Genomic DNA, 25,296 nt, shown 5'->3' with positions numbered 1-25,296 from the left:
GAGCAAGATGTATGAGACGAGCAAAAAACTCCGACTTCAAGAAGAATATAATAATTCTATTCCCAAAGAAAGCAGGTGTTGACAGGTCTGAGAATTACTGAACTATCAGTTTAATTAGTCACGGCTGCAAAATACTAACACGAATTCTTTACAGACGAATGGAAAAACTGGTAGAAGCCGACCTAGGGGAAGATTAGTTTGGATTCCGTAGAAATATTGGAACATGTGAGGCAATACTGACCCTACGACTTATCTTAGAAGCTAGATTAAGGAAAGGCAAACCTATGTTTCTAGCTTCAAGTAGGTCTGACCTCTTTGAGGATGTCCACATTGAAACTGGTAACGGTAACCATGAGCGGATGTGGCAGCAGTGATTACTAAAGTACAATGTGCAGCTAAAACAAGCAGAAAGGTTTGTACATGTTCAGTAAACTAGATAAAAAATCAGTAGTGTCATATCTCAGTGAGGAACTTCAAACTTTCAGCACAGGGCAGGAGCACGTAGAGGAATTATGGGTCAGATTTAAAAGAATAGTTGAACATGCACTTGATAGATATGTACCCATTAGAATAGTTCTTAATGGGAGGGAACCTCCACGGTATACAGCCATTATAAAGAAACTTCTAAAGAAACAGAAATTACTGCTTAATAGGTGTAAATCAAAGTGTAGGACTATAGATAGAGTGATGCTGAATGAGATGTGCTTGGCTCTCAGTAGAGCAATGTGTGATGCCTTCAGTGACTACCATAGCAGAATATTCTCAAATGATATTTTACAAAATCCAAAAAAAATCTGGTCACATGTATAGGCTGTTAGTCCCTAGTGAATGAGACAGGAAATGAAATTGAGGGTAGCAAAGCAAAAGCTAAAATGCTTAACTCCATTTTCAGTTGTTTCTTTACAAAGAAAGCAACAGGAGAGTTGCCCCAGTTGAATCCTCGTACCACTGAAAAGATGAGTGAAATAAATATTATTGTCAGTGTGTTGAGAAAAAGCTGATGTCATTAAAATTGAGCAAAGCTCCACATTCTGACTGAATCCCTGTCAGATTCTATACTGAATTTGCAGCTGAATTAGCCCCTCTTCTAACTATAATGTATTGTAGATCCTTCAAACAAAAAACCGTGCCCCGTTCTTGGAAAAAATCTCAGACCACATCTGTCTACAAGAAGGGTAGTAGTGATCCACAGAACTACCATCCGATATTCTTGACATCAGTTTTTTCTAGAATCTTAGAACATACTCTGAGCTCAAACATAATGAGGAATCTTGAACAGAATGACGTCTTCAATGCCAACCAGCATGGATTTCAAAAACTCAATTTGCGCTTTTGTCACATACTAAAAGCAGTTTTGGAAGGTGACTATTAGCAGCTGTCAAGTAATGTATAAAATGAATGTTTGACCATCAGTTGCTTTTCTTTTTTTAACCCAAATATCAATCGATTTCAGTCACCACCGTCTTCATGGATTAGGGTTAAAACAGTTTAAGGCACAACACCACGTCTGTCATTACTTAAAATAATACCCATGTCTCATATGTGGAGCAGCTCATGAATTGCAGTACACCACACAGGACTTTTAAAGGCAGACGTACTAATGACACCACTGTTAAAGGTGCTGATTTATGCCAATTATCTCAATATTGATTAAAAAATTATTGGAGCTTATGCTGAATGCAGAATGCATAGAAGTAAAGAGTTTTTGAGTTTAGACTTGTATAGAACAAAATTTTGCAACACACTTTGTATAACTATACCACACAGTAACGTGGCAGAAATTGCTGACTGGGAAAGAATTATGTACAATATGCTTAGCTGTGGAAGCTAGGAGCCTAACACTGGACTTTAGGTGGTGGATAACAAGCACAATGGCATATCTGAATGGGTCAAACATTGTCTAACATGTGTGAAAATTTTACAGAAAAACATTGAAGCATGCTAGATAAACATACTATAATGCAAACTGTGGTTGAACTTGAAATTAGTGACACAAATACAAAATAAAGATTGCAAAAACAGCTCTGAATGACCTGGATTATTGCTATCTTTAATTCATCTGAATAACTGATAGATTTTTTGCTTAGCATTAGTGTTTGATGCGAGAGTATATCAAAATAGGATTTTAAAGCAAACTTTGTTAGCAACATAACAGAAACAATCCACCAAAATTGTGAGCAAGGTTGTAATAATGCACAGCAGACCAGAGTAGAAGAGGACATACAAATGAAGCTCTTGTGCCAATTTATAATTCTTGAAATATGGTTTAATGAATTGGAATTAACATGAAAGAATTATTAAAAAGTCAATAATCTATTATTTCCAGTGCTTTAAAAATACTGCACAGTCATGCACGCACAATTCAAAGCAGTAATATTATTTTAATTAAAATTGGTTGGGGTTGCGGTCAATTGAAAAAGGGGAAAGGGTGAGACAGGTCTTAGCCTTAAGTTGAGAGGAAGCTATGATTAACTATTTTGTAACTTTAAATGTTTGTATAGGTAGTACTAGAAATTGAACCCCCTTAAAGTAAGTACTTGATAGTCATTATGTCTGCTGATCTTATGTTAAACTGATATTTATAATATGCTTTAAATTAGTATGTTACAGAGTACAGTAATTTCATGTTATTTGGTAATATGCCTAGCTTGAGTTGCATCCCTATTGGCCTCCTTAGCTCTGTTATGTCCACGTATGTCACGTTTTTAATAAATTATGAGACAGAATTGGTGGCAAATACTTGCCTTCAGGGGGCGTGAAATGTGTAGTACTGCCAGTGGACATTGACAGTTCCTTCCTCAGAGAGGACAGAAGGATAGGATGAGAGGGACCAATCTGTAGTTTTATTCTTGACTATTGTGATAATATTTGAAGTTGAAATTGTCTGGCTTTTAATATTTTTTGATCTGCTCCCTAAGTACAGCTAACATAGAGATTTCTACATTTGCAATATTAAAATTATTGTCCCATTCTTCAAATTGTTTTATCAGTTCTGTGGAGGAGTCATCTTGGAGTCTTATATAAAAGTTTGTGTATTGTTACATATTTGTTTCATGCTACCGAATGTATTAGTTACGTTTCAACAGAAGTTTTTGGATTTTTATAGGAGAATTTTGTGCAACTATGTGAATTACAGCGAGATTTGAGTGGCTTTGATAACTTAGTACAACCTGAAAGGGAGTTTCTACGACAGGGTTGTTTGATGAAACAGTCACGCAAAGGATATCAACAACGAATGTTCTTCCTGGTAAGTATTGATGTTATACTATACCTGCAAAAGTTTTTTTTTCTGTCCATTTGAATGGAAACAGCTATCTCCTAAAATTTATTTCAGTATACAAATGGAAAAAATTGTAATGAACATGTTTTGTGTTTTGAAGCACTGGAAGCTTTTACAGTGACATTTTCATATTTATTACTCACACTCAGTATAACATGTAGTTATTTTATTTTATTTTATGAACCTCATTTTTCTAAGCTGCATAAGTACACTAACTGATGTTCTGGTTATAATGTTGGACACATATTTGCTCTTGACATTCTGGTACATTAACTGCTTCATGTAGACATCAGGGCAAAAAGAAATGGCCAATGATATGTTCATAACAGAGTCAGCAAATAAAAGCCAAGCAGTATGGAAAGTAATAAAGAATGAAAGCAATTAAAGTGTCCCCTAAAATAGAAAATATCACTCTCCAGCATGAGAACAAGAGTGTAACTGATCCCCAACATATCGCAAACTTTTCCAGGTTTTACTATGCAGATATCACAAATAATAGTCAGTGACAAAACATATACTAGCAAGAAACAAAAAACAAAGTGCAGCCATGTTCCTCTTCAGTCTATGTTTGTGGGACAACTCCAGATGAAATCATCAATGTTGCATCAACTCTTCAAAAATGTCATCAGGAATTGATGGTATTCCTGATTGTGTCATAAAGCAGTGTATTACAAACGTTTTACTGCCTCTTACAGATATAGCCAATTCATCTTTACCAGCAGACACATTTCCAGTGTTTAGTCCCCCTTAAACATCCCAACAACCACCACCACCACATTTCCAGACTGTTTAAAAGTTGCTAAAGCTGCCCCTATTCATAAGGAAGGAGGCAAACCAAATATAGAAAACTATAGATCAATTGCCTTACTATCAGGCTTTACTAAAAACACAAAACAATAGTATATAATAGGTTAATGAAAATTTCAGCGAAAAACAAAATTTCCACTGATACTCAGCATGGATGTAGGAAAAATAAATCAGCATCTAGTGCCATGTATGATTTTATAAACAGTGCCCTGCAAGCAGTGGACAAAACACAAAGTGTCACTGACATTTTTTTAGACTTAAGTAAAGCCTTCGGCATACTGGACCATAACATACTGTTGTAAAGTGCCAAGTATATGGCATTAGAGGCATTGCTCTAAAATGGTTCACATCATATGTTACGAAAGGAGACAGATAATACAAATATAACAAGAACTAGAAGAAAATACTATGATATGTTTCTCAGATGCAGAAATTCTAAAAAATAGAAATCCATTAGGGATCCATTCTTGGGCCAACCCTCTTTCTCCTCTAAATAAACGATTAAGACCTAAACATTGAGTCATAAACAAATACTTTTCTTGCAGATGACACAAGCATCCTCAACACAGGAAACACCCTAAGTCAGCTACAAGTAGCTGTAAGTAAAACTACAGCACAGCTAAATAGATGGTTTGAAGGGAATAAACTAATGACAAAACAATATTCCTAATTTCTGTTTAAAATGTGATGCATACAGCACCGCTCTGGCAATAAACTCCAACAAAATTTCATCATCTGTGGAAACAGAGTTTTTAGGCATGACTTCAAATGGCATATACATATAAACAAAATAAATGGAACACCAAATATATCTACTTACTACCTGTAAAGCAAGTTTTAGCACTGTCCGAATTGTCTACTTTGCTCAGTTCCATAGCACCCTACTGTAAGGAATTGTATTCTGGGGTAATATACCATTTAGTTCACTCATTTTCCTAACCCAGAAAAGAACTGCAAGAGAAATGAAACATATTCGAGAAAGAGATTCTTGCAAACCCTTCTATCAAAAGTTGTCAGTCCTCCAACTTCCCTGTATGTACACACATCAAAAAAAGTTTTGCGTCACCTCGGTTCCGAGAGTTCTGGAACCTGTACAGAAAATTGGAATAGAGATCAACATAAACATCATTTCTGCCCTTTTTATTGCTCATGAAAACTCCACACTGCCTGTTGTACCAACAAACAGCGAGACTTTCAGAGGTGGTGGTCCAGATTGCTGTACACACCGGTGCCTCTAATACCCAGCAGCATGTCCTCTTGGATTGATGCATGCCTGTATTCATCGTGGCATACTATCCTCTAGTTCATCAAGGCACTGTTGGTCCAGATTGTCACATTCGTCAATGGCAATTCGTCGTAGATCCCTCGGAGTGGTTGGTGGGTCATGTCGTCCATAAACAGCCCTTTTCAATCTATCCCAGGCATGTTCATGTCTGGAGAACATGCTGGCCACTCTAGTCGAGCAACATCATTATCCTGAAGGAAGTCATTTACAATATGTGCATGATGGGGGTGTGAATTGTTGTCCATAAAGACAAATGCCTCGCCAATATGCTGCCGATACGGTTCCACTATCGGTTGGAGGATGGCATTCATGTATCGTATAGCCTTTACGGCGCCTTACATGACTACCAGCAGCATATGTTGGCCCCACATCATGCCACCCCAAAACAGCAGGGAACCTCCACCTTACGGCACTTGCTGGACTGTTTGTCTAAAGAGATCAGCCTGACCGGGTTGCCTCCAAACATGTCTCCAACGATTGTGTGGTTGAAGGCATATGCGACACTCATCGGTGAAGAGAGCGTGGTGCCAATCCTGAGCGGTCCATTCGGCATGTTGTTGGACCCATCTGTACCGCGTTGCATGGTGTCATGGTTGCAAAGATGGATCTCGCCATGGATGCCGGGAGTGAAGTTGCACATCATGCATCCTATTGTGCACAGTTTGAGTCGTAACATGACACCCTGTGGCTGCACGAAAAGCATTATTGAACATGATGGCGCTGCTGTCAGGGTTCCTCCGAGCCATATCCTTATGTAACAGTCATCCACTGCAGTAGTAGCCCTTGGGCGGCCTGAGCGAGGCATGTCATCGACAGTTCCTGTCTCTCTGTATCTCCTCCATGTCTGAACAACATCGCTTTGGTTCACTCCAAGATGCCTGGACACTTCCGTTGTTGAGAGCCCTTACTGGCACAAAATAACAATGCGGATGTGATCGAACTGCAGTATTGACCTTCTAGGCATGGTTGAACTACAGACAACACAAGCTGTGTACCTCCTTCCTGGTGGAATGACCGGAACTGATTGGCTGTCGGACCCCCTCTGCTTAGAGGCGCTGCTCATGCATGGTTGTTTACATCTTTAGGCGGGTTTAGTGTCATCTCTGAACAGTCAAAGGGACTATGTCTGTGACACAATATCCACAGTCAAAGTCTACCTTCAGGAGTTCTGGGAACTGGGGTGATGCAAAACTTTTTTTGATGTGTACATATACTAGAAATCTGTAAGTATGTTAGAAAGAACATAAAAGACTTAAATGAAAATTTTAATATCAATGAAAATGATACAAGATGAAAGGAAAAATATCATGTCCAGTCAGTAAGGACATCAACCTAACTTCCACAATAAACAGTGGCAGTCTTCTGCATAAGGTAAAAATCATATCATTATTCACACTTTTTTGTGAAACCTTAAGGGCCTTCTTATTAGATCACTGCTTATATTCAGTAGCAGAATTTTTAGAACATTTGAGATACAAGAGCCTTGAAACAAGACAGTGCAGCTACCGCTAGTAGTGCAAGCTCTTTTGTGGATAAAGCTAAAATTTATGCATTTACTAATACTGTATTGTTACTGTGTTGTGTTACCAATGCACCCACACGTGTGCACACGCCTATACGCACGCGCGCACGCCGCCCCCCCCCCCCCCCCCCAAAACACACACACACACACGCATTCCGCTGCCTACACATTTACTCTTCCCTCCCATTGTTAGCCTACTAAGACTCATTCTTTGGATGTCCCCATACAACATTAGTCTGCTTTTCCTAATTTCACTTGCATTATTTTGTACGTGTTTGTATTCTTCTTAATTTTAATGTTTCTATTCTTGTTCTCTTTCGTATTGGTATATTTTTGTATTTCTGTAGAGTTATCCGTTTATTATGAAGGTCTTTTGTAGAGTGGAATGCTAAGTCCATTTTCATAATTTTCCTCTGAGAGCTTTTTTCCTCCATTAGGAATGATAATTTCCTCTGGGTACTTAAATTTGTATATTCTCCTGAATTTTCCAAGCTTTTTGCTTAAATTGATGATACATTTTGTTGTTTTATTACTACTTCCTTTTTTTTCTATGGAGATTTGTAATCAAAGCTCTACTGCTATTTGTTGAGTATTATGTTTTTGTGTTACCTCTTCACTGTTTACTGAACTCACTAAATCATCTACAAGTATAAAAACTCTGTTTTAAAATTGTTTTCTAGCCAGTTTGTATTCTAATTTCTATGTTCAGTTCTATTAATTCATTCCTCTATTCTGTCACCTCTTTAGTCTTCTTCAGTGCCTCTCTTTATCTGAAATGGATCTATAATTTCTCCCCTGGAGTCCAGCGTAGATTTGATCTAATTTCTTGAAAGAGGTCCTGTGTCTTCCAATCTCTTTCGAGTGCAACCAGAATTCTGGATAAAGTCAGTCAATTTTTTTTAGATCTTTTAGGCAATTTGAGCAATATTAGCTTCAGATAATTGATCTGTTCTGCACAGGACACAGTTCTCCTAAACACTGTCTAATAACCACCTTATTTGCCGTCCAGTCATTCATCTCAGCTTCTCAGAATCCCAGCATAAAAAAATTCCGTGTAATGGAGGAGTAAGTGTACCCTACATTTTTTGATATATGTTTAGTCATGATTTTGTGTGGTGGGTGGATTAGTGCTATTTTACAGTCATTTGATAACTTATTCCCAGATTTTTTTTCATCAGTTTAACTAGTGCTAGTTGTGTTTCACTTAGATAGTTTTCTAAAATATTGGCTGCTATATTGCAGCTACCATGGCTGAAATTACCTTAATTCCTTCTTAAATAACTGATAAAAAGTTAATACCTGTTTTTCTTGATGTTCTAATCATTCAAATTCAATTGTCCTGTCTTGTACCCTATCTTAACATTTCTAATAATTTTATGCAGTTTATGTAACACTCTTCTGATCTCCAGAGTCTTGTGTAAGCAAATTATGCAGTTCAGGGATATAACTAAGCTGAGGCAACCAGGATGTTGCCTCCCCCCCCCCCTCTCCCCCTTCCCCAAGGATGAAGGACCTATGGTACCTGAAAAGAGGAGGAAAAAGTAAAATGGAACTAATTAGTAAAGTTGATGAGTGTGAAGTCCTTCTTTATATTAAAATAATCAAAGTCAGTTTTGTAAATCATTCTGACATGAAGATATGTGAATCATTTAGTAAAGTTTAGATAGCGGACGATGTTGTGTTCAGTGCATCTATGTACACATAAACGAAAACAGATGTAACACCTTGGTGAATCCAGGATGGCCGCCGGGATGGGGAGGGGGTGAAAAAAATTTAACAGTGATCTGAAGCTATTGTATATTACAGTGGAAGCTCGCTAATCCATTCTCTAAGGAACTGCAAGCATGTTTGGAATGCAAAAAAGATTGAATTATCGGAGGAACACTTTCGTTGAGCCATAATACACAATGCAGTACAGTACAACTTTAGTTTTCAACTGAAAATACTGTCTAAAATAATGTTCCCTGTTAAAACAGTAAAATGAAAAGAAAACATTGACACACTAAAAAATCTTTCACAACAGTTTAATGTACTATAGTGGCTGTACTGTAAAATATGTTTGTATTGTACTGTAAGATATTGTTTTTTGAGTAATAGTTTAACATTTATACATACCTTATTATAGCACTGCATTGACACACAACTCATTTGTGCTTAACTATATAAAACATGATAAATCAGATGCTAAAAATGTTTGCTTTCTAAGCTGGATGAAAAAAATCTGTAATGTTCTTTTGCTTGTCAGACAACAACCTTGATTTTGCCACAGTGCTCCTTCTCTTCCTAATTGACAAAATGTCTATTGGGGTAGACATAGAGCTTTGTTCAATTTATTGAAGGGCTATATCAAATGCATTCTCAGCATCTGTATGTGGTACTTGAGCTGTAGCTTCAGTGTCATCATCATCTTTCTCATTCCCATCAGTTGTTTGAGCTACGGCATCAGTTAATTCTGCTTCTATTGTACAGTCAACTTCAGCTGTACTGATCCACTCACAACACTGGACTTAATGTCCAATCGTAAAAACATCATCATATGTTTACATTTAGTTGGTGCCATAATTTTGTTTCACACACTTTAATATGTGAGAACAACACTATCACTAATTTATAAACTACATGATTATGTACTAACACTTATTGATCAAGTTAGTAATAAGTTGTTTCATGCTAGAACTGATCAAACTATCACACCTAACAAAGGTCAACTGCCTGCTGATCTATATCACAGATGACGAGTCATCAACAAATCCTGTAGCAGTTGCCAGTACTTATGAGTACTTCTAAGGTAATGCTAAAGACACCCAATTCAACACACTGGGATGGCAAGATGTAAATGATAACTGTTTACAATGTACCACAGTCGGGTAAAGAAAGTTGAGATGAACAATTTGATATATGTCATTTGTGGTCTATCAAGTCAAGAAATTAGTTCAAATTGGTATACAAACCATGTACGTTACAGAACATGCACACTGTGCAAGATTTTCAATATCCTCTCACTTTCTTCATGCAAACTAATAGTCCTAGAGAGAAAAAATGAATAAGACCTTCTTTGTGGGAAGTTTACTGTAGTTTAATTTTGTGCTGGGATATGTGTTAGAGGCCACAGTTTTAGAGTTACTCATGGTACTCCCTCCTGCCACTGCACAAAAATTTTTTGACTACACAAATTATTTCCCATTTTTGATCAATTTTGGTTTTCATTGACTGGGCTGTCATGCCAGAGATGTAAGACTAGTATGTAACAACCTGTCAGTGAAAAGGTCATTAGAGTTGGAGTGAATACTTGGGTAGAGGAAGGATGGATAAATAATGTGGCTGTGTTCAAAGGAACCATCTCAACAATTACGTCCAGTGATCTGTGAGGAAATCATGGAAAACCTCAATCTGAGTGGGTGTGGCTGGGGATATGAATCACTGTCCTTCTGAATGCGAGTCCATTGTCATACAACTGCAACATATTGCTCAATTGTTCACAAAAATAGCTGGCATTGAAGAGTCATGTGAGAAACTATCTGATAAAACTAGTGTGAAAGATTGGCCATTGAGTGTAAATGCGTAAGAATTAAAACAGTAAAGAAACACTTCAATGAGCTTAGTGATTGATGAAATACTGACAGTGCCCTAAATGAGCTTAAAATAACACTTTTATGCAATGTTTGACAGCATGTAGCTAAATACCTGTTTTCTAATGAATGAAGGATATTGTTGATGCGTAAATAACAATGTAACATCTTTTCATATCTACCACTTAATAAAAGGCTGTTTGAAAAGTTGGGTAGATGGATTTTGGAGGAAGAGTTCAGATTTAGTAGAGGAAAAGGAACAAGGGATGCTGTTAGCCTATTAAGAATCATGGGGGAAATCTATACAGTGAAAGGCACAGAAATTTATGCTGTTTTTTACTAATTTGGAGAAAGCTTTCAACAGAGTTCAGTGAAACAAGCTGATGGATACATTGAAGATGAAAGGGGTAGGTTGGAAGGAGAGTCAAAAGGTGCAGAATCTGTATTTACAACAGAAATCAAGATTATAATTCTAAATGTAGTGTAGGAAGGAAGCAACATAGGAAGGGACATTAAACAAGGCTGTTGCCTCTCCCCTTTGTTATTCAATTTATGCCTCGAAGAAATTATTGCATGGTATTAGTGGCAGAAAGTGAATGAACTGCAAATAAAATGCAAAAAACAAAAGTATGGTGATAGGTGCAGGAGGGAGACCAGCAAATATTAAGAAGGGACAAGGTATTATTAGCCAAGTAAGAGTATTTAATTATCTTGGATGTTCAATCACTGAAGATTTGAGATGTCAACAGGAAGTGAAAACTTGCATTGCTATAGCGAAGGAGGCATTTAATAGGAACAAGAGATTATTATGTGGCAAACTAGATAAAGATCTGAGGAGAAGGCTTAGCAAGTGTTTTGTCTGCACTGTGCCACTCTTTGGGGCAGGAACATGTACAATGAGATGAGAGGATGAAAAAGGCTAGAAATATTTGAGATGTGGATGTGGAGGAGAATGAAGAGGATAAGCTGGATCGAAAGAGTGAGTAACAAAAGAATGTGGAAAGGTTTTTACAGTTATTCAGAAATGGTTATCCAGTTTGGAAGTACTATCAGTAGGACAAAGGTGACAGGTCACAGGCTTGTTTGACTAACAAGAGAGTGTTGAAAAATTTTGATAAGCATAACTCAAAGTCACACCTAACATCTCTCAAGAACATGGTTGGAAAACTACAAGACTTGTCTTTCAGTACAGAAACCGTGAACGTTCTTCAGCCCAATATGTGTCTACCACTTTGAAATCGTGTAGATAAACAAACCAGACAAGTATGATTGAGACTCACACTCTGAAGGCTCAGTAGCAGCTTGATTATACACTCATGCTCATAAATTAAGGAAAATTGCAGAATGTGGTGCCACACAACATGGCACTTCGCAAAGCTGGCGCTTATAGCATAAGCACATAGGGAACACACACGACACAGATCTATAAATCCGTGGTATTGGTGATAAGTTGAGAAAACCGTCCTGAAACACATTTACTACAAAACGCCACTGTTTCCTTCGCATGTACCCCGACATCAATATAGGATATGATCACCATGCACATGTACACAGGCCACACAACGGGTTGGCATACTCTGGATCAGGTGGTTGAGCAGCTGCTGGGGTATAGCCTCCCATTCTTGCACCAGTGCCCGTCAGAGCTCCTGAAGTGTCCTAGGGGTTTGAAGACATGCAGCAATATGTCAACTGAGAGCATCCCAGATGTGCTCAATGTGGTTTAGGTCTGGAGAACAGGCAGGCCACTCCATTCGCTTGCTATCTTCTGTATCAAGGTACTCCTCTACGATGACAGCTCGGTGGGCCCGTGCGTTATCATCCATCAGGAGGAAGGTGGGACCCACTATACCCCTGAAAAGGCAGACATACTGGTGCAAAATGACGTCCCAATACACCTGACCTGTTACAGTTCCTGTGTCAAAGACATGCAGGGGTGTACGTGCACCAATCATAATCCCACCTCACACCATCAAACCATGATCTCCATACAGGTCCCTTTCAAGGACATTAAGGGGTTGGTATCTGGTTCCTGGTTCACGCCAGATGAAAATGCAGCGAGAATCACTGTTCAGACTACACCTGGACTCGTCCGTGAACATAACCTGGGACCACTGTTCCATGTACTGTGTTCTTGACACCAGGCTTCACGGGCTCTCCTGTGACCAGGGGTCAGTGCACCTTGCAGGTCTCCAGGTAAATAAACCGTGTCTGTTCAGTCATCTGTAGACTGTGTGTCTGTAGACAACTGTTTCAGTGGCTGCAGTAAGGTCTCGAGCAAGGCTACCTGCAGTACTCCGTGGCCGTCTGCGGGCTCTGATTTTGAGATATCGGTCTTCTTGTGGTGTTGCGCACTGTGGACGTCCCATACTGTAGTGCCTAGACACGTTTACTGTCTGCTGGAATCATTGCCACAATCTTGAGATCACACTTTATAGCACATGGAGGGCCCGTGCTACAACCTGCTGCTGTGTTTGACCAGCCTCCAGTCGCCCTAGTATTCTACCCCTCATAATGTCATCAATATGTGTTCTTTGAGCCATTTTCAACACACAGTCACCATTAGCACTTCTGAAAATGTCTGCACACTTACTCGCTGCACCATACTCTGACATGCACCAACTCACCTCTGCATATGTGGACTGCTGCCAGCGCCACCGTGCAACGACCACAGGTCAAATGCACTGCATAATAATAATAATAATAATAATAATAATAATAATAACAAGGAAGGAAACAAGAAGGAAACAAAACCAAACATTCAACACAAACCAAAAGAAATTTTACCAGACAATAGATAACACACACATTAAAATAGGCAATCCACCAAACATAACAGACATGGAGGAACACTTCTGGAGCAACATATGGCCAAACCCGGTACAACATAACAGGCATGCACGGTGGATACAAGCAGAAACAGATACCTACAAGATGATACCACAAATGCCTGAAGTGATAATTTTGCAACATGAAGTCACCCAAGCAATTAATTCTACTCACAATTGGAAAGCCCCTGGAAAAGATAAAATAGCAAATTTCTGGCTAAAGAAATTCACCTAAACACATTCACATCTAACTAAATTATTTAACAGTTACATTGCAGGCCCATACTCATTCCCTGATACACTTACACATGGAATAACTTATCTGAAACCTAAAGATCAAGCAGACACAGTAAACCCAGCTAAATATCGTCCCATAACATGCCTACCAACAATGTACAAAATATTAACTTCAGTCATTACACAGAAATTAATGACACATACAACACAGAACAAAATTATAAATGAGGAGCAAAAAGGCTGTTGCAAAGGAGCACGAGGATGTAAAGAGCAACTGATAATAGATGCAGAGGAGACATATCAAGCTAAAACTAAACAAAGGTCGCTGCACTATGCGTACATTGATTACCAAAAACCTTTTGATAGTGTACCCCACTCATGGTTACTACAAATATTGGAAATATACAAAGTAGATCCTAAATTGATACAGTTCCTAAACATAGTAATGAAAAATTGGAAAAGCACACTAAATATCCAAACAAATTCAAATAAGATCACATCACAACCAATACAAATTAAGTGTGGGATATACCAAGGAGACTCATGAAGTCCTTTCTGGTTCTGCCTTGCTCTGAACCCACTATCCAACATGCTAAATAATACAAATTATGGATACAATATTACTGGAACATACCCGCACAAAATCACACATCTGCTATACATGGATGATCTAAAACTACTGGCAGCAACAAATCAACAACTCAACCAATTACTAAAGATAACAGAAGTATTCAGCAATGATATAAATATGGCTTTTGGAACAGACAAATGTAAGAAAAATAGCATAGTCAAGGGAAAACACACTAAATAAGAAGATTACATATTGGATAACCACAGCGACTGCATAGAAGTGATGGAAAAAACAGATGCCTATAAATATCTAGGATACAGACAAAAAATAGGAATAGATCATACAAATATTAAAGAAGAACTAAAAGAAAAATATAGACAAAGACTAACAAAAATACTGAAAACAGAATTGACAGCAAGAAACAAGACAAAAGCTATAAATACTTATGCTATACCAATATTGACCTACTCATTTGGAGTAGTGAAATGGAGTAAAACAGACCTAGAAGCACTCAATACACTTACACGATCACAATGCCACAAATAAAGAATACATCACATACATTCAGCAACTGAAAGATTCACATTAAGCAGAAAGGAAGGAGGAAGGGGATTTATCGACATAAAAAACCTACATTATGGACAGGTAGACAATTTAAGAAAATTCTTTATAGAACGAGCAGAAACTAGCAAAATACACAAAGCAATCACTCATATAAATACATCGACTACACCACTGCAATTTCATAACCACTTCTACAACCGTTTAGATCACATAACATCAACAGATATGAAGAAAGTAAATTGGATAAAGAAAACACTACATGGCAAGCACCCGTATCATCTAACGTAGCCACACATTGATCAAGACGCATCCAACACATGGCTAAGGAAAGGCAATATATACAGTGAGACGGAAGGATTCATGATTGCAATACAGGATCAAACAATAAACACCAGATATTACAGCAAGCATATTATTAAAGATCCCAATACCACAACAGATAAATGCAGACTTTGCAAACAACAAATAGAAGCAGTAGATCACATCACAAGCGGATGTACAATACTAGCAAATACAGAATACCCCAGAAGACATGACAATGTAGCAAAAATAATACATCAACAGCTTGCCTTACAACATAAACTTATAAAACAACATGTTCCCACATACAAGTATGCACCACAAAATGTACTGGAGAACGATGAATACAAATGATACTGGAACAGAACCATTATAACAGATAAAACAACACCACATAACAAACCTGACATCATACTCACCAATAAAAAGAAGAAATTAACACAACTAATCGAAATATCCATACCCAATACAACAAATATACAAGAGAAAACAGGAGAAAAAATTGAAAAATACATCCAACTGGCTGAGGAAGTCAAGGACATGTGGCATCAGGATAAAGTTGACATTATACCAATTATACTATCAACTACAGGAGTCATACCACACAATATCCAACAGTACATCAATGCTATACAGCTACATCCAAACTTATATATACAACTACAGAAATCTGTAATTATTGACACTTGTTCAATTACCCGAAAGTTCCTAAATGCAATGTAACATATACCGTACAGTTAAAAGGAAGTCACGCTTGATCAAGGTCTGCGTCACCTTCCATTTTTAATCAGACATAACATCTGAGACAAGAAAGAAATAATAATAATGTTGTGTGGCCCAATTGCCTGGTGCAAGTCTTTCTATTGAATGTCACTTTGGTGACTTGTGTATCCTTAACCTACCACAGTTGTCCACGGGGACCTGCAGTTTATCGTGGAATTTGAATCATGTGATGTTTCTGGCACCTCCTCACATCATTGAGAGGTGAAGACTAGTTTAAAACAACGACTGAAAAATACTTGGTTGGACCGAGATGTGATCCTGTTATCTCTAAGTTTTGGCTTCCAGGCACTTACCTTATGGGTAGACCAACATGCCTGACGTTTATCTAGACAGTTCACCTATAGGTTTTGATGAATGAGTTCGTATCAAAATATGTGACATAAATCCCCATATCTTTTGATTACATCAACTTAGAAGCTTAAAGTTTTTATACCTCCAGAGAATCATAGATCATAATGTTTGACATAAATTTCAACATGATACCTCTACTTGTTCCTTAGAAAAAGTTGTGTCAACAGGCAGACAGATAGACAAAGAGACAAACAATGAAGTGGTCTTGAAAGAGTGCTGCTGTTACTGATTAAGATATGGAACCCTAAAATTGGAAATAAAAGGGCACACTGTAACACAGAAACATTCATTCTTCCCATAGCCCATCTATGACTGGAACCAGAACATACTTTAAAAGAATCCTCTGCCATGCAGTTTACAATGATTTGTAGAATTTAGATGAAGACATAGATGTATAAAACATGTTTGAAATGAAAGAGCATCAAGTAATGATGTTTCTAAAGTAATGCACCAAGGAAAAACTCATTAGAACAAGATGAGAATTTAGCTCCCTTAGCAGATACATTTCGTTAGCTGTTTACATTTTTATGTTTCTGTCTTATGTACTTCTTGGAAATTATCTATCCATTCTTGTTTTCCGCTTGCAGAGCTGTATTGCTTTGTAAGTGGTGCGCTGACAAGACATCCTTTGAAACAGTACTAAATGCGACGATTATCCTGAAGCCTACTCATGACATAAATAAATTTGATTTAATGGCAACAAATAGATGTGACCTCCTTGAGGATACCCAAATTGAGACATGTATCAGTGACCAAGAGACATTTGTAGCAGCTATAATTATCAAAGTAGAAAGGACAATTAAAACTAGTATAAAAATTCACATGTTCAGTACAGTAGATAAAGAAGCACTAGTGTTGTACACATCTCAGCAAGGAACTCAAAACATTTAATCCTGGGCAGAAGCATGTAGAGGAGCTATGGCTCAACTTTAAAAGAATAATCGCCCAATCACTGGATATATATGTACGTAGCCGAACAGTTTGTGATGGATCTTCCTTATGAGTAGTATGCAGTGTACAAAATTTCATTAAACTTTTAGAGAAACAGCAGCTTCTGCACAGTAAATGTAAAATACAGTACAGAGCTGTAGATAGGAAGTTGCTGAAGGAAACATGGTTGGCTGTCAAAAGGGCAATGCGTGAAGTATCCAACGACTACCAGAGCAAAATCTTACCAAACAACTTCTCAGAAAACCTACAGAAATTCTGATCATGAGTAAAGATTGTCAGTTTCTAGGCCCTCATGAATAACACAGGAACTGATTTTGATGATAGTAAAGCAAAGCAGAAATAGTGAACGCCATTTTCAAATGTTTCTTTACATAAAGAAAGGCAGCACGAGTGACCACATATTTGTTTTATTTGTGGGAGAGTACAACATAAATGCTGAAAAATCTGTACTGACGTATATAGATGCCGAGCATCCTGCAAAAACTTATACAGATTTTGAAAAACCAATATTAAATGACTAGGAATGTGCCACACTCCCTTACGTATTCCTGCCCTAGATGGTGCAAAGTTCAGATTAGAATAATTACAGCACACATAGAAGCATTTAAGCAGTCATCGTTCCCACATTCAATATGTAAATCGAACTGGAGGAGACCCTGATATGTGGTAAATGTGGAATAACCTCTGCCATCCATTAATCAGTGGTTTGCATAGTATTGATGTAAACATAGGAGTTTTATTTGATGGAAAATAAATGTTGAAACCTACACGTATAATATTTTTTTATTTTTATAATTTGCTTTCATAGAATTGTATTAATTGTCTGAATAAAGTCTTCCAAGGATTCCAACTGTGTTAGGAATTTTAAGTGTGTACTAATTGTCAACTGTTATGACAGTCTATACAGTCCTTACATTCATGTGATATTTACACACTCTTGGGATAATGCCACTTACGCCTTAAGTGACATTCAGTGCCTTGTTGAGTCTCAGATTTTATTGGATGATTCTTCAAGTTCTACAGTGACATTATTCAACAGAATTTTTAGTCAGTGGTTTGTGATATTGTGAAACTCATTCATTAAGTGATAACAATCTGTGCTTTATAGTAGGGAAGAGTGAAATTAGTGGATGGAGGGGCAAGTGTAGGAGGCACTCCCTCTCCACCTCTTCAGCATACTCCCCTCACTCATTCTCACTACACACCTCAGTCACCACGAGTCAGAAGCCTTCTGCCCATGCATACTGAACTGGTCTCGGAAAACTATGCCATCAGACAGTGCTGCCTGTATGCTCAATGCATTACATGGTGCTCACTTAAAATGATATGATACCCTAAATCAGTAGCACATTCTAATAATGGTTTTAGAATTGTATAGAGACAGTGACTTAGTTTAAATGATTTATTATGGAATTAAAACTAAAAGTCAACTAAGTACTTCGGAAATGCTGTAGTGGAACGGCAGCATCTCCATACTAATGTGGTCTCTTGTGTTTTAGAATATACAGGGTGAGTCACCTAACATTACCGCTGGATATATTTCATAAACCACATCAAATACTGACGAATCGATTCCACAGACCGAACATGAGGAGAGGGGCTAGTGTAATTGGTTAATACAAACCATAACAAAATGCACGGAAGTATGTTTTTTAACACAAACCTACGTTTTTTAAATGGAACCCTGTTAGTTTTGTTAGCACATCTGAACATATAAACAAATACGTAATCAGTGCCATTTATTGCATTGTAAAATGTTAATTACATCCGGAGATATTGTAACCTTAAGTTGACGCTTGAGTACCACTCCTCCACTGTTCGATTGTGTTTATCGGAGAGCACCGAATTACGTAGGGATCCAGAGGGAACGGTGATGGACCTTAGGTACAGAAGATACTGGAACAGCACATTACGTCCACATGCTAACACCTTTTTATTGGTCTTTTTCACTGACGCACATGTACATTACCATGAGGACACGTGGTTTCCGTTTTCAATTACGGAGTGGAATAGAGTGTGTCCCGACATGTCAGGCCAATAGATGTTCAGTGTGGTGGCCATCATTTGCTGCACACAATTGCAATCTCTGGCGTAATGAATGTCATACACACCGCAGTACATCTGGTGTAATGTCGCCGCAGGCTGCCACAAGACGTTGTTTCATATCCTCTGAGGTTGTAGGCACATCACGGTACACATTCTCCTTTAATGTACCCCACAGAAAGAAGTCCAGACGTGTAAGATCAGGAGAACGGGCTGGCCAATTTATGCGTCCTCCACGTCCTATGAAACGCCTGTCGAACATCCTGTCAAGGGTCAGCCTAGTGTTAATTGCAGAATGTGCAGGTGCACCATCATGCTGATACCACGTACGTCGATGCGTTTCCAGTGGGACATTTTCGAGCAACATTGGCAGATCATTCTGTAGAAACGCGATGTATGTTGCAGCTGTTTGGGCCCCTGCAATGAAGCGAGGACCAATGAGGTGGTCGCCAATGATTCCGCACCATACATTTACAGTCCACGGTCGCTGTCGCTCTACCTGTCTGAGCCAGCGAGGATTGTCCATGGACCAGTAATGCATGTTCCGTAGATTCACTGCCCCGTGGTTTGTGAAACTCGCTTCATCGGTAAACAGGTAGAACTGCAACGCATTCTCTGTTAATGCCCATTGACAGAATTGCAATCGATGATTAAAGTCATCACCATGTAATTGCTGATGTAGCGACACATGAAACGGGTGAAAGCGGTGACGATGCAGTATGCTCATGACACTACTTTGACTCAGTCCACCGGCTCTCGCAATGTCCTGTGTACTCATGTGTGGGTTCATGGCAACAGCAGCTAACACACCAACTGCACGCGCTTCTCCTGTGACGGGCCTGTTACGGACCTGTTTGCGTGCTACGACCATACCTGTTGCATACAGTTGGCGGTAAATGTTTTGCAATGTGTGGCACGTTGGATGCTCTCTGTCCGAGTACCGTTCTGCATACACCCTGCAGGCTTCAGCTGCATTTCGTTGACACTTGCCATAGATGAGTATCATCTCCGCCTTTTCAGAGTTCGAATACACCGTGGTCACAGTTCCTACAACACTACACTATCACAGACGTCTGGTAACACGGTGTACTACAGTTGGTCTGCGTGCAGAGACGAATACAGAAGAACAATAGCAGCAAGCGCTACATGCGGACACTGCGACAGCTAGACCAAACCACAACAGTGCACTACAGCCACACTCGTAAACACGGTCGTCATCGTAAACATGTCCCTGCAGATGCTGCTCGCCAACCATGGCCCGTGTTTGTTACAACACGCAACTGAACGTCGGAGGTTTCAAGCGACAACTTTAGGTTACAATATCTCCAGATGTAATTAACATTTTACAATGCAACAAACGGCACTGATTACGTATTTGTTTATATGTTCAGATGTGCTAACAAAACTAATGTGGTTCCATTAAAAAAAATGTAGGTTTGTGTTAAAAAACATACTTCCGTGAATTTTTGTATGGTTTGTATTAAACAATTGCACTAGCCCCTCTCCTCACGTTCGGTCTGTGGAATTGGTTCGTCAGTATTTGATGTGGTTTACGAAATATATCCAGCGGTAACGTTAGGTGACTCACCCTGTATATTACAGCCAAACACATTATTACTGCTCTTCTGTTAAATTATAAAGCTACACTGTTTTTGATAATGGCTAAACATTTAAACATTCCTTAACTTTGCATTTTACTTTTAACCTCGGTGCAAAGCAGAAAACACGGCTCTTCTGCTCCACGCAAGTAAAACCGATAAATTTACCACCAGAGACAGTTCTTGCAGCTGTTCTATTTCATGTTGATAATTTTTTTTTGGGGGGGGTGGGGGGGGGGGTGTGAGAGGAAAGGGAATTTGAGAGGAAAGGGAGCCAAGAGAGGGAACAGCAGTCACAGCTTTGGGGAAGGGATGGAACAAACACAACATTTAATACAATTTATTGCTCTGTAATTGTCCTGCTCTGAAGATTCACTACCGAAGGAACCATTTAAAGCAACGACAATGCTTTCAGTGAACTTTCCTTGGATGCATTTCTTCATAAAGTAATTTTCTTGCAAAATTCCAGTGTGGTCTATGCACTTAATTCAGTTTTGCACCATGCCATCATCAGTTGGTTTCTTAAGTAAATTCTGCACATCTTTCTTTCTGAAAATACAGTTTCTTTATGTGACCTTTGTTTTCAGTAGGGCTCACACATTTATATGGGTAAGTATTAGCAGTAGTAAGGGGGCGGTCCCACAACCATGTGGCTCATTTCTGCTGCTAAACTGCCAAGTTCCTAATGACTATCAAGCTGCTTGTGGTGCCTGAATTCCCCCAACTTTTCCACTTTTATGTAGTGACCTCAAACTGAAATACTGCTCTCTTCTGGCCACTGTGCATTTTCTTTCTTCTCTGTACTTGAATTAGGAATTTCTCCTTTTTTCTTGAATGATTACTGGCAATATCCATAACAGCCACCCACAGTTCTTTTAAACCATGTAATAAAACTAAAAACCAGTGCTTAATTAGGTGACTATTCATTTCTTCAGGATAATCAATGGAATTGCAGTATGTATATATTAGCTATGCACTTTTGATAAAGCTGTGTTCAAGTGATCCAACAGACAACTTTGTCATGTAGGTGTTGCTTCTTATGATACTATCCGGACAGCATTCATAGTGGAAACGACACTGTGGAAACAGTGTGAGCTTACAGTCATGGACCATGCCAAACCACGCTGAAGACTTCTCATTGGCACTTAGAACTGGAGAGAAGGCTGCCACTTTTGCTGCTCCGTAGTATAGTATAAGGGGTATTGTTAGTGATGTTTCTGACAATATTCTCAGCTGCAAATTTGCAGTATAAGAGTTTTAAGTGGGAAGGGATAATATCTGCAGAAAAGTAAATTTTTAATTTTCTCTCATTGTCATTTATATCTGTCAAAAGAATTATTGTTGTGTCATGTAAATCTTATTATATTTTGGATTTAAAGTGTGTGTTGCAAAATTATGAGTTTCTTTGCGTATTATGAAACACCAAGTTCTCATAAAGAAACTTGTCTTGTTAGTTTTCAGACATACTGCTGTACACAAACCGGAGTGTTGTTCCAAGTATACAATTCAGAGTACATGGCCAGATGCCTCTGAGAGGGGTAATGGTGGAAGAATCACCAGAAAATCAAATGGGAGCAAACTACTGTTTCACTATATATGGAGGAAATCGGTAAGTAGAGTGCACAGTATGAAGAACAGGCTTTGAAGAAAAGTTGATTCTGTTGCTGGCACAAGATTTTTGGATTTTTTTATATTTATAGTTTTTCTTTAAGGTTTCAGTGAAACCACTCTCAGTTCCAATATTTAGAAATCTCATTTCAGTGATTTTAATTACCTTCCTGCAGTGATTTTTATGAGAGTAGAAAGAGTAAACATTCCATTAAATATGGAACCACAACTTCCATCACAAATAGAATCCCTTGGCCTTAAACATCTGGAGCAGCAAACTACCTCCAGGTATTTTTCAATTCACCAACATTCTACTTCCAGCTTGGAGAACTAACCCAAACAAACCAAAAAGGCTGTTGTCACAACATTATATCTGAAAACAAATAAGCTGTAACTTACCAAACGAAAGCGTTGGTATGTTGATAGAGACAATAAAAACAATAAAAAACACACACACAAATTTCAAGCTTTTGCAACCCAAGGTTGCTTCGTCAGGAAAGAGGGAAGGTGAGGGAAAGACGAAAGGATGTGGGTTTTAATGGAGAGGGTAAGGAGTCATTCTAATCCCGGGAGTGGAAAGACTTACCTTAGGGGGGAAAAAAGGACAGGTATACACTCACACACACACATATATCCATCTGCACATATACACACACAGGCAGACATGTAAATGCAAAGAGGTTGGGCAGAGATGTCAGTCGAGGTGGAAGTACAGAGGCAAAGATGTTGTTGAATGACAGGTGAGGTATGAGTGGCGGCTACTTGAAATTAGTGGAGGTTGAGGCCTGGTGGGTAACGGGAATTTCAAGTTGCCACCACTCATACCTCATCTGTCATTCAACAACATCTTTGCCTCTGTACTTCCACCTTGACTGACATCTCTGCCCAACCTCTTTGCATTTACATATGTCTGCCTGTGTGTGTGTATGTGCGGATAGATATGTGTGTGTGTGCGTGCGAGTGTATACCTGTCCTTTTTTCCCCCTAAGGTAAGTCTTTCCACTCCCGGGATTGGAATGACTTCTTACCCTCTCCCTTAAAACCCACATCCTTTCGTCTCTCCCTCTCCTTCCCTCTTTCCTGATGAAGCAACCGTTGGTTGCGAAAACTTGAATTTCGTGTGTATGTTTGTGTATGTTTGTGTTTGTTTGTGTGTCTATCGACCTGCCAGTGCTTTCATTTGGTGAGTCACATCATCTTTGTTTTTATATATATATATATATATATATATATATATATATATATATATATATATATACACACACGCACATATATATATATATAAAAACAAAGATCAGGTGACTTACCGAACGAAGGCACTGGCAGGTCGATAGACACACAAACATACACACAAAATTCAAGCTTTCGCAACAAACTGTTGCCTCATCAGGAAAGAGGGAAGGAGGAAGGAGAGGGAAAGACGAGAGGAAGTGGGTTTTAAGGGAGAGGGTAAGGAGTCATTCCAATCCCGGGAGCGGAAAGACTTACCTTAGGGGGGAAAAAAGACAGGTATTGTTGCGAAAGCTTGAATTTTGTGTGTATGTTTGTGTGTCTATCGACCTGCCAGGGCCTTCGTTCGGTAAGTCACCTGATCTTTGTTTTTATATATAATATTTCCCACGTAGAATGTTTCCCTCTATTTTTATATATATATATATATATATATATATATATATATATATATATATATATATATATATATATATATATATATATTTGTGGATGGATGGATATGTGCGTGTGTGCGAGTGTATACCTGTCCTTTTTTCCCCCTAAGGTAAGTCTTTCCGCTCCCGGGATTGGAATGACTCCTTACCCTCTCCCTTAAAACCCACTTCCTTTCGTCTTCCCCTCTCCTTCCCTCTTTCCTACGAAAGTGCTGGCAGGTCGATAGAAACACAAACAGACACATACATACACACAAAATTCAAGCTTTCGCAACAAACTGTTGCCTCATCAGGAAAGAGGGAAGGAGAGGGAAAGACGAAAGGAAGTGGATTTTAAGGGAGAGGGTAAGGAGTCATTCCAATCCCGGGAGCGGAAAGACTTACCTTAGGGGGAAAAAAGGACAGGTATACACTCGCACACACGCACATATCCATCCACACATATGCAGACACAAGCAGACATATTTAAAGACAAAGAGTTTGGGCAGAGATGTCAGTCGAGGCAGAAGTGCAGAGGCAAAGATGTTGTTGAATGACAGGTGAGGTATGAGTGGTGGCAACTTGAAATTAGTGGAGATTGAGGCCTGGTGGGTAACGGGAAGAGAGGATATATTGAAGAGCAAGTTCCCATCTCCGGAGTTCGGATAGGTTGGTGTTGGTGGGAAGTATCCAGATAACCAGGACGGTGTAACACTGTGCCAAGATGTGCTGGCCGTGCACCAAGGCATGTTTAGCCACAGGGTGATCCTCATTACCAACAAACACTGTCTGCCTGTGTCCATTCATGCGAATGGACAGTTTGTTGCTGGTCATTCCCACATAGAATGCATCACAGTGTAGGCAGGTCAGTTGGTAAATCACGTGGGTGTTTTCACATGTGGCTCTGCTTGTGTCTGGATATGTGCGTGTGTGCGAGTGTATACCTGTCCTTTTTTCCCCCTAAGGTAAGTCTTTCCGCTCCCGGGATTGGAATGACTCCTTACCCTCTCGCTTAAAACCCACTTCCTTTCGTCTTTCCCTCCCCTTCCCTCTTTCCTCTGTTGCGAAAGCTTGAATTTTGTGTGTATGTATGTGTCTGTTTGTGTTTCTATCGACCTGCCAGCGCTTTCATATGGTAAGTCACATCATCTTTGTTTTTAAATATATTTTTCCCGCGTGGAATGTTTCCCTCTCTCTCTCTCTCTCTCTCTCTCTCTCTCTCTCTCTATATATATATATATATATATATATATATATATATATATATATAAACATTTGACATGGGAAAAATATATTAAAAACAAAGATTCCATGACTTACCAAACGGGAAAGCGCTGGTAGATAGAAAAACCACAC

General features: G+C 38.8%; 1 protein-coding gene across 1 annotated transcript in view; it reads left to right on the top strand.

The window, feature by feature from the left end:
* LOC126458053 (FERM, ARHGEF and pleckstrin domain-containing protein 1) overlaps positions 1-25,296 on the top strand; it is a 761,742-nt gene that overhangs the window by 713,031 nt on the left and 23,415 nt on the right. The window contains exons 18-19 of the mRNA XM_050094851.1: positions 3,107-3,247; positions 22,141-22,295. Of these exons, the coding sequence (XP_049950808.1) occupies positions 3,107-3,247; positions 22,141-22,295 (296 nt within the window). The remainder of the gene's footprint in view (positions 1-3,106; positions 3,248-22,140; positions 22,296-25,296) is intronic.

This window comes from Schistocerca serialis, chromosome 2 (assembly GCF_023864345.2).
Source record: "Schistocerca serialis cubense isolate TAMUIC-IGC-003099 chromosome 2, iqSchSeri2.2, whole genome shotgun sequence".
NCBI lineage: Eukaryota > Metazoa > Arthropoda > Insecta > Orthoptera > Acrididae > Schistocerca > Schistocerca serialis.
The sequence above is the reverse complement of the archived record's forward strand: the minus strand, read 5'-3'. Positions and strand labels throughout refer to the sequence as shown.